Here is an 11,118-nt window from a genome sequence, read left to right as displayed (position 1 = left end):
CAGGCGCCCTGTGCGAGCTAATCCTGTGGCGCCCCCCCCCCCCCCATCTTCACCCCTCGCCCCCTGGTCACCTAAACATACACAAAGAGGACAAAAATATTTGTAACAAATAATAAACATACAGACAATTTAAGTGCATGTGCAAACAATCCATGCATCTCAATGGACCCTTTCACACTGAGTCCTGCAAGCAGCATCTTTGGAGCAGCTTTCGGGCGCTGAAAAAAACGCTCCAAAAAGCCCCTCTCCATTAAAATGAATTGAAAGCGCTGTAAAAACGCCTTACTCTTTCACACTGAGGCACTGCAAAAACGCCTTAAAACGTTAGGGTCTTAGCGGTGCTTTACCAGCAGATTGGGATTGCAGATGAGGCTTCGCTCGAAAAACGCTCGAATAACGCTCTAATCTCTTCCCCTCATAAAAGCAGCACATACAGTACACATAAAACACTGGTTAGGCAACACAGTTAAGCCTTTAATTGCCCTAGATCAGGGGTCTCCAAACTGCGGCCCGGGGGCCAGATGTGACCCTTTACTTGCTTTTATCTGGCCCTTGGGGCAATATTTCATCTTATGACACCAACAAAGGGGCACAATTTCTCCCAATGACACCAACAAAGGGGCACAATTCCTCCCAATGACACCAAAGGGGCACAATTCCTCCCAGTGACACCAACAAAGGGGCACAATTCCTCCCAATGACACCAACAAAGGGGCACAATTCCTCCCAATGACACCAACAAAGGGGCACAATTCCTCCCAGTGACACCAACAAAGGGGCACAATTCCTCCCAGTGACACCAACAAAGGGGCACAATTCCTCCCAGTGACACCAACAAAGGGGCACAATTCCTCCCAGTGACACCAACAAAGGGGCACAATTCCTCACAGTGACACCAACAAATGGGCACAATTCCTCCTAATGACACCAACAATGAGGAACAATTTCCTTCTAATAACACCAACAAAGGGGCACAGTTCCTCCCAATTACACCAACGATGGGTCATTACTCCTCTCACTGACACCAAAAAATGGGGCATTGTTTACTCCTGCTGATACCGGAACATTTTTCTATTTCCAGTGGCCACAGTCTGGCCCCCCTAAAGTCTGAAGAACAGTAAACTGGCCCTTTGTTTAGAAAGTTTGGAGACCCCTGCCCTACATGATTAACCCCTTGCCAGCCAGTGTCATTAGTACAGTGACAGTGCATATTTTTAGCACTGATCACTGTATTAGCGTCACTGGTTCCCACAATGTGTCAGATTGTCAGTCGCAATATCGCAGCCTCGCTATAAGTCGCTGATCTCCACCATTACTAGAAAAAAATGAAAAATTCCATAAATATATCCCATAGTTTGTAGACGCTTATTGGGATATTTTGTACCAAAAACATGGGCCTAAATTTATGAAAAAAACGTGAAAAAAAATAAAATAAAATTGCATATGTTATATGGCAGAAAGTAAAATGTATTAATTTTTTTCAAATTTGGTCTCTTGTTAAAAAAAAAAAAAATGAAAAATAAAAAAAACGCAGAGGTGATCAAATACCACCGAAAAAAAAAAAATACAAATTTTATTTGTGTACAGCTACGCATTGCCACGCAGTTGTCACCTTAAGTTACGGCAGTGCACATCGCAAAAAATGGCCTGTCATGAAGGGGGGGGGGGGAATATTCCAGAGGTCACATGGTTAATCAGTGACATTTTTGCCCAGAGTTTATTTATACTTCAGGCAATAAACCTGGGGTATCACAAACATGAAAGGGACATACAAACTCCATGCAGACAAGTGTAGGGAGGGATCAGATGGGAGATCATCAGCAGGCTATGGTACAGACAGAGGCATGCGCCGTCCGTGTACATATCCCAGTGTGCATTGCTTCAAATGACGTCGCAAGTTTCGACGTCGTCATTGTTTCGACGTGAACGTAAATTACGTCCAGCCCTATTAGCGAAGGACTTACGCAAACAATTCAAATTTCGAAGCGGGAACGACGTCCATACTTAACATTGGCTGCGCCACCTAATAGCAGGAGCAACGTTACGCCGAAAACGACTTACGCAAACGACGAAAAAAACTACCCCCGGGCGCACGTACGTTTGTGAATCGGCGTAACTAGGTAATTTGCATAATGAATGAATGAATGAATAAATGAAAAACTTATAGAGCGCGGCACATGCGAACTGAATCGCTTCTGGGCGCTAGTTGTTTGTGTCTCACGACATCAAAAGAGCAAAAGAGTCTTCTGAAAGTCAGGTGGTTTTCCTCCAACCGAATGCTGGTTGGTAAAGCGTTCCATAGTCTAGGACCCTGGAAAGCAAACCTTCTTTCTCCTTTGGACTTGTACTTAGTTTTTGGTACCTTGACCAGATTTTGGTCAGTGGATCGCAGAATGCGGTTCGAGTTGTGAGTTTCTTGTCGCAAAGATATTGCGGAGCCTTCCCATGGATGCACTTATGTGTCAGGCAGAGTGCTTTAAATGCAATTCTGTCTTTTACTGGCAGCCAGTGAAGGGTTCTCAACGAAGGTGAGATTGATTCCCATTTTTTTTTCCCAGTCACCAGTCTGGCGGCCGTATTCTGAACGACTTGCAGACGGGAGATTTGGTACTTTGGGAGTCCGAGGTACAGGGCGTTAGCATAGTCCAGTCTGGAATTCACGATTGTTCCCACCACGACTGCTACGTCTTCTTTGGGGATAAATGGAATAAGTCTGCGTAGTAGGCGCAACAGATAGTGCGTTCCGCTGACTACTGACCCTATTTGTGCGTCCATTGTCATGAAGGTGTCGAAGATGACCCCGAGACTTTTGACTTTGGAAACGATGAAAACGACAAGAGCGCCACCTAGCGGCCTGCGTGAGAATGCACCCTAAGATACGACGCATAAGAGACTTTTGCCAGTCGTATCTTAGGCTAATGTCGGCGAATCTTGCTTTCTGAATACAGAAAGAAGATACGCCGGCGCAGATTTGAATTTACGCGGCGTATCTATAGATACGCCAGCGTAAATTCTCTCTGAATCTACCCCAGAGCGATCCTCTGTAGGAGTTTTCCATATGACAGAGGTGCAGGCATAGCCAGGGGTACATGGTACCAGTACAGGCCAATCACAGACTGCCTGAAGTATAAATAAACTCTGGGCAAAAAAATTTCACTGATTAACCACGTGACCTCGAAGGTCATTTTTTGATATATGCACCGCTTAACTTAAACTGACAACAGCGCGGTGGTATATTGATTTTATTTTTTTAACAAAAGACCAATTTTGAATAAAAATAATAATTTTATGTTCTCCTATACATATCCAATTTTTTACGTTTTTTAATAAATTCTAAGTGCCAGGCTCACATCTGTTATGGTGCCCGCCCCCCCTCCTCATTGGAGTACAGGCGAGGGGGGAGGAGGGAAGACAGGTGTGAAGATAGACACTGACAGGTGTGAAGACTGTCAGCCTGAGCCTGCTAGATAAGGGGGAGGGGACGGGCGGCCTTACCGTTAATTTTTTTCAGAGTACGGCAGTCTGGCAGTCCCGTCCCGGTTTCAGTGCGAGTCCGACACCCTCAGTGCCCTCTGCTCCTGGCGCCTTTAGGATTTGAAGCTGCATTACGCCCGAAACACGCACGCTTTACGCAACGGCGTCTGCGCTATCCACCGGGCTGAGACAAGGAGAGGGGGAGGGAACCAGTGTCTGGCGCGACGGCGCCCCCCCCCCCTCTGCATCGCTGGGGTGTCGTGCTGCTGAGAAGTGACTCGGCCGCCCGGATGAATGATTCATCATAATAAACTGACTGCGGGCTGTGACGGCCGCACATCGCCCCTGGTGGCTATGGTGCTCTGTGCGGCCGCACAGCCCGCACACCCCAAAGAGCGGCCCTGACTGGTACAGGCAAATGCATTGCGTTTGTGACCTACATTTGGGTTGTTGTTAGCATTACATTAAGGCCCCTTTCACACGGTCGGACTTCATGCAATCTTATGGAGCGTCAGATGTCCGCGGAGACATGTCCGCTGACATCCGACCCGATCCAATCCGCCAAAATCAGATGTATGCCGGTAGGTCCCCATCCGTCCATGGCGGATTGGATCGGGTGATATCTGATGAAAACGGACATGCTGTCCGTTTTTATCAGATCTCTCCATAGGAGACAGCGGCGCTGCACAATCCCCGCCTCGCTCAGCGAACAGAGAGGGACTTGTCATCTGCCGGATCAGCGGAGAGATCTCCTGCTGAGCCAGCGGGAGCTGGTGGACTCCGTAGCGACGGAGTCTGCCTCGTGTGAAGGTAGCCTAACACCCGTAGCAGAGGCCAAGTGCAGTGCTTTGTGAATGTGGTGTGGGAAGCACCCACAGTATGTAGGTTTCCTGCACTGCATTCTGGTGCGAACAAGCCCTTAGTGATTTTCTAACGGCCCTAGGCTCCATTCACACTGCGATTTTGAATCGCTGCAATTTCAAATCACATGACAATCCCTGCACCACACATGTTTGGCTGCCTTTATTCTTTATGGCACCCCAAATGCGATGCGATTCTACCACACGACCGTGCTTTTAAAATTGCATGACACTTGTTGCCCCGAAAAGAAGCATGAGCTCCTTTTTGGGCGACAAACGCTCACAGGGCAGCCCGTAGCTGAATGGGCTGCCCTCCCTGAAATCATGTGTGGCAACGCTTGTTCCTGTTATGCAAAAGTGTAAATGGAGTTATGAGAAGACCTCCCAGGTTTTTGAGATGGGAACGAGGGACACCTATTAGCAAAAGTATGTAGGAAAAGGACACACCCCCCTGTCACGCCTTCTTAACCACTTGGTTACTGCCCCATAGTCAAAAGACGTCCTGTTTTTAAAGATGGATATCTCGGTAACGGCAGCAGCTGCTGCCACAACCGAGGTATCCATCTTTGGTGCCAACGGTCCTGTAAACGATAACGGCGGTCTCCGTGGCGTTATCGGTGGCGGAGCCGTCGGTAGCGGTAGAGGCGATCGGGTCCGTTCGGCAACTGTGTGGGGATGAGAGTGAGGGAAAAATCGCCCCCACCCGTCCCCATAGCTCTGCTGGGCGGAAGTGACGTCAAAACGTCAGTCCCGCCCAGCATCTTAAAGAAACATTTTTTTTCTGTCATTTGAAAAAATTACAGTTTCATTTTTTTTCTTTTTTTGCATTTAAAGCGGTAGTTCACCCCCCCACGACACATTTTACCATCGAGACAGGCATTGTAGCGCGAGCTACAGTATGCCTGTCCCGATTTTTTTAACCCCGTACTCACCTTGTAGTCGTCCATCGTAGATTTCGGCTCCCGCGGGGAATGGGCGTGCCTATGGAGAGGGAGGATGATTGACGGCCGGCCCTGGCACGTCACTCTCCCCGAAGACAGCCGGAGTAGGTCTCGGCTCTTCACGGCGCCTGCGCACAGGCTATGCGCACGCGTCGTGAAGACCAAGCCTATTTCGGCTATTTCCGGAGAAGCGTGACGCCCCAGAGCCGGCCGTCAATCATCCTCCGTCTCCATAGGCACGCCCATTCCCCGGTATCTTCGATGGACGACTACAAGGTGAGTACGGGGGTAAAAAATTCGGGACAGGCATACTGTAGCTCGCGCTACAATGCCTGATTTTAGGGTAAAAGAAAAAAAAAGAAAAAATTTCCCGTCGATAGGGTGAACCCCCGCTTTAAGTCTAAATATAAGATCTGAGGTCTTTTTGACCCCAGATCTTATATTTAAGAGGACCTGTCATGCTTTTTTCTATTACATCCCTTGTAATAGGAATAAAAGTGATAATTTTTTTTTTTTATTTATTTCAGTGTAAAAAATTATAAACTAAATAAAAATAAATAAGAAAACAAAATTTTTTTTTTTTAAACGCCCCGTCCCGACGAGCTCACGCACAGAAGCTAACACATACGGGAGTAGCGCCCGCATATGAAAACTGTGTTCAAACCACACAAGTGAGGTATCGCCGCGATCGTTAGAGCGAGAGCAATAATTATAGCCCTAGACCTACTCTGTCACTCAAAAAATGCAACCTGTAGAATTTTTTAAACGTCGCCTATCGAGATTTTTAAGGGTAAAAGTTTGACGCCATGCCACGAGCGGGCGCAATTTTTAAGCGTGACATGTTGGGTATCATTTTACTCGGTGTAACATTATCTTTCACAATATATAAAAAAATTGGGCAAAATTTATTGTTGTCTTATTTTTTTATTAAAAAAAGTGTTTTTTTTCCAAAAAAAGTGCGCTTGTAAGACCGCTGCACAAATACGGTGTGACAAAAAGTATTGCAATGACTGCCATTTTATTCTCTAGGGTGTTAGAAATATATATATATATATATATATATAAATATATATATATATATATATATATATATATATAATGTTTGGGGGTTTTAAGTAATTTTCTAGCAAAAAAAACTGTTTTAGTCTCGTAAACACCGAATCTGAAAAACAGGCTCGGTAATGGAGTATTATATTAAAAAATGATTTGTTATACCCACAAGTGTTTTTTTTTTTTCCCTCCACTATTATTCCTTTATACTGGCTTTTGCCATTTACAAATGCAGCAGTTTAGAAATTGGATGAAGGGTTTAGCACTGGGACTGGGAAACACCTTTTGAAAGATAAATAGTGCATTTTATATATAAATATCGCGATCAGACCGAAATGAGGGACAAATCAGGAGGGACAGAGGGACTTTGTTTCAAATCAGGGACAGTTGGGAGCTATGAATGTTTCATTAGCATAGGGAGTTTAGAAACCTCAACGTGCCACCCTAAACATCGCTTTCCGCTCCCTACATTCCCACTTGTAAACACTAGTAAAAGAAAGCCTTGCGCTTCATTAGGTCTGCCTGCTCTGTAATTGGTTAGAATCTTCATAAGCATACCAGAAAGAGTCTCAGAACGCAGACGGAGGGTGGGGTCACGTGACAGATTAGATGCTTTCTGCTTGCAGCTGACAGCCCCGGAACGCAGAGTGGACGGGTCACATCACGTGACGGGGAAATGCTTGCTTCTCTCAGCTGAGAGCCTCAGGTGCTGCCCAATGCTCGGACCGGAAGTCCTTTCAGCGGCATGGAGAAGCCGAAGAAGCGAGTCGTTGTCACAGGTAAGTAAAAGGGAATATGGGGGGACAAGCAATGTGAATAAAAAGTCTAGCACCGTGGTTTATAGAGGTTTGCATATGACTGGAATTTGATTTGGTATAGAAATGAAATCTTTTTGGTGTTCATTGATGTGTGTTCTGTAAAGAAGTCCAATTTATCAGTCTTTGTGTCACTTCGTGCCTTAGTCTAAGTGCTGTGCAATGATTGGCTATGGATTTATTTGCTGAGCGCCTCCATGCTGCCACTGGTTCATTCCCAGAACATCTAGGTACGTTTTTATTCTGTTATCTAATTAGTTGTTTAAAGTGGAGGTTCACCCAAAATATCAATTTTTAACATTAGATTGAGGCTAATTTTAGTAAGCAGAATCGGGTGTTTTTAAAAAAAAAATGAATGTAGTACTTACCGTTTTTAAAAATCGATGTTCTCCCGCCGCTTCTGGGTATGGTCTGCGGTACTGGGCGTTCCTATTTGATTGACAGCCTTCCGACGGTTGCATACAGCGCATCACGAGTTCCCGAAAGTAGCCGAACGTCGGTGCGCAGGCGCCGTATAGAGCCGCACCAACGTTCGGCTTTTTCCGGCAACTGGTGACGCGCTGTATGCGACGGTCGGAAGGCTGTCAATCAAATCGGAACGCCCAGTCCCGAAGATCATACCCGGAAGCGGCGGGAGAACATCGCTCTCTAAAACGGTAAGTAGTACATTCATTTTAAAAAGAACACCCGATTCTGCTTACTAAAATTAGCCTCAATCTAATGTTAAAAAAAAAAAATTTCGGGTGAACTCCTGCTTTAACCACTTAAAGCGCAGACCTGTTCTGACACTTCTCTCCTACATGGAAATATCGGTGTTTTTATTTATTTTTGCTAGAAAATTATTTCTCGTTTTTTATTTTTTAGTAGAGGCTGTAGAGTCTCTAGACCATAAATCGGTGTTGCAATTTTTCATGTCAGGCGGTATTTGTGGATGGAGTTTATTTTAATCAAAACTTTGGGGGGGGGGGGGGGGGGGCAGGAATACACTTGAATGAATTTTAATGCAAAAAAAAAAACTATAGAAGCCAAGTTTTTGTAAAAATATTAAAGATGGTGTTACGCAGAGTAAATCGATTCCTAACATGTCGTGCTTCAAAATTTGCACATGTGGCTCCTTTCTTTTCTTTCTTTTATCACTGCCTTTGAATTGTTGGTGTCGGCGTTATGCCCAATATTTGCATACACCAAGGGGCATAACACCATATACAAGGTGTTGTTGGGGGGGGGGGGGGGGGGGTAGCTACTGTCCCTCCTTTACGCCCTACTATCCCCATGATTGTTACATGGTTATGCCATCTCACTTTCCCTCTTTCTCTTAAAGCGGTTGTATACCCTCATATACTGCTTGCACCTACATTTAAGGCTTACCTGTAGGTGCTTGCAATATCTCCTTAACCTGTTACATGGTTAAGGAGATATTTGCAGAAAATTGGGTACCGATGTCTACGCGGCATGCGCACCGTAGACAACGGCGCAGTCACACTGAGCTTGCCGGGTCTTGAATGGGAGCTTGCCGGACATGCGCAGGGATCGTGCTGGTTCCGCGCGCATGCACGGGAGTGACGTCATCGCCGCTCCGGCCAGTCATAGCGGCGATACCCGGAAGTCACTCTGGGCCTCATCGGGGAGGAGAGGAACGAGGGTCGGTGCAGGTTCTTGGTTCTAAGGTGAGTAATTGATAATGAGCTAGTATGCTAGTCATACTAGCTCATTATGCCTTCGCCTTGCAGGGTTTTTTTTTTTTTTTTTCGGGGGTATACGACTGCTTTAATATCGAGCTCAAAAGAGCAACAGGGAAATATTCATTCCTTCCTTACCCTTGTTTCTTTCTGTTGCCTTTTGAGCTCAGCTTTGTATAAGGCAATAGAGATGGGCGTGTTCGAAATACCACGTGCCCAATCCTGCCAGGAAGCTGACACTGCACAGCGATAATCACAGGTAGTGAGACATTTCCCAATCTGTGCAGCTGCGGATTGGAAAAGGGCTCATTGCCTGTGATTAGCTTTGTCTGCTCCCTGGTGGAATTTCGAACCCGCCCAAGTCTATCTCTACAAGACAATACTTTATACTCTATTTAGTCTTTTCACTCCCTTGTACCTCAATTTGTATATTTTATAGCTTGGTGTTTTTAATATGAGTAAGTCTTGGGATTTTGGTTTTCTTTTCCTTAAAACTTTCAATATAACTGATTGGAAAATAAAATTTGTGCATGTTCGTAAAATAGCGACAAACTACGATACCAAATTTTTTTTTAAATATATCGGCAATGCTTTAAACCTTTTTACAGGTCACCAGTTTAGTCCCCTTTCACACTTATACGACTTGTCTCACAAATTTTGGACTGCAAAATCGTATGACAAGTCATTCTCCATTATTTTCAATGCACACCATTCATACTGGCACGACTTTAAGTAGTGCCGACTTTAAAGTAGTCCCTGCACTACTTTGGTCCGATTTTGATGCCACTTACACAGGCATTCATTGAAATCGCGGCCGCAAAATCGCGCGACTTTGAAGTCGTACAAATGTGAAAGGGGGCTTAGAGTTACAAACTTGGTCTAGAGCTAGAATTATTGCTCTCAGTATAACGTTTGCAATAAAACCTCACGTGTGGTGCAAATACCATCTACATAAGCATGCATGACCTATATATGTATTCGCCTCTGTGCATGAGCTTGGTGAAATGAGGGGGCGCGTTTAAAAATGTTTTTATTATTTCCAAAAATGTGTTTCTACACTGTCCCCCCCCCCTTTTTCCTCCATCCTTTTATCATTTTTTTTTTTTTTCTTTATCTCTATCTCACTTTTATTGCTGTCACAAGAAATATAAACCTCCCTTGTGATGGCAATAAAGCATGACTTTATGGAGACATCTGGGGTCTATAAGACCCCAGATCTCTCCTCTACCCTTGAAAGCAAAAAATGTCTGTGATTACATTTTCCCTAACTGGAAGTGAAGAAATTCTCATTGTTTCCGGTCTTCTAGAACAGTGTTTCTCAACCTTTTTCCAGTCGGGGCACCCTTAAAAAGTATTTTCAGTCTTGAGGCACCCCAGTCCAAGTCTTGGTTCACATTACGGTGTGTCGCAGAACACACGCAAAATCGTGCCAATTTCTGACACATAGACAAATGCTCTGCTCTTTAGGGGTACTATTAATTCTTAATTCTTAATGGTACCCCACACATTGGAAAACGTGGGGTGCTTTTGCTGCAGTGCAGCTACACAGATGTGGACCAAGAGCTTGTTCACATGTCATAGGGGCGGTAAAACCACATGGTTGAGCTGTTTTTACCACCCCCAACTTCTCCACCTTTAGCTGCAGAGGCAGCAGCTGAGGGTGTTCACATGCTGTGGCTGCAACTGGAGGTTTACAGAGGGTGAATGGGGCTGCACTGCAACTACCCCGCAACTGTGTGCATTGCACGGTTGCGGTGTAGTGATGCTGCATTTATGGGCTTAAAACAGGTGGTAAAGAGGCAACAGAATGCCTCTTTACCGCATGTCAAATGCCTCTGAAAAGTGATCTGTGCATGGATTGCTTTACAGGAATGGGGGGGGGGGCAGGATTAAAAGTAACATACACACATACATACAGACACATGCTTACACACGCATACGCACATACATACACATACAGACAGACACTCACATGTGAAGACACAGACACATGTATAAAGCCATTTTAAAATGAATCTAGCTTCTAGCTCAGTACCTTTCCAGATTCCTCATTCAGCCGGGTACTGCACTCTAGGGGGAAGCAGAGAGCACAGCACACTCCTCTGCACTTTACTTTCACTTTTGAAGCCGACAGAGCTTCTCACAGTTCGGCAGGGGAGCAGGCTCATCTGACAGCCTTCTCTCCACTGACCCCGCGGCACACCTGAGAACCTCTGACGGCACACCAGTGTGCCGCGGCACACTGGTTGAGAAAGGCTGTTCTAGAACATAGAGACGATCGAGAACGGTCCTTGATCAC

General features: G+C 45.4%; 1 protein-coding gene across 1 annotated transcript in view; it reads left to right on the top strand.

Moving 5' to 3' along the window:
* Nucleotides 1-6,893: 6,893 nt before the first annotated feature.
* The window catches only part of PGPEP1 (pyroglutamyl-peptidase I), an 82,774-nt gene continuing 78,549 nt past the window's right edge, over nt 6,894-11,118 (top strand). The window contains exon 1 of the mRNA XM_040322681.1: nt 6,894-7,104. Coding sequence (XP_040178615.1) covers nt 7,071-7,104 — 34 coding nt within the window. The 5' untranslated portion in view covers nt 6,894-7,070. The remainder of the gene's footprint in view (nt 7,105-11,118) is intronic.

Source organism: Rana temporaria, chromosome 1, assembly GCF_905171775.1.
Source record: "Rana temporaria chromosome 1, aRanTem1.1, whole genome shotgun sequence".
NCBI classification, from domain to species: domain Eukaryota; kingdom Metazoa; phylum Chordata; class Amphibia; order Anura; family Ranidae; genus Rana; species Rana temporaria.
The sequence above is the reverse complement of the archived record's forward strand: the minus strand, read 5'-3'. Positions and strand labels throughout refer to the sequence as shown.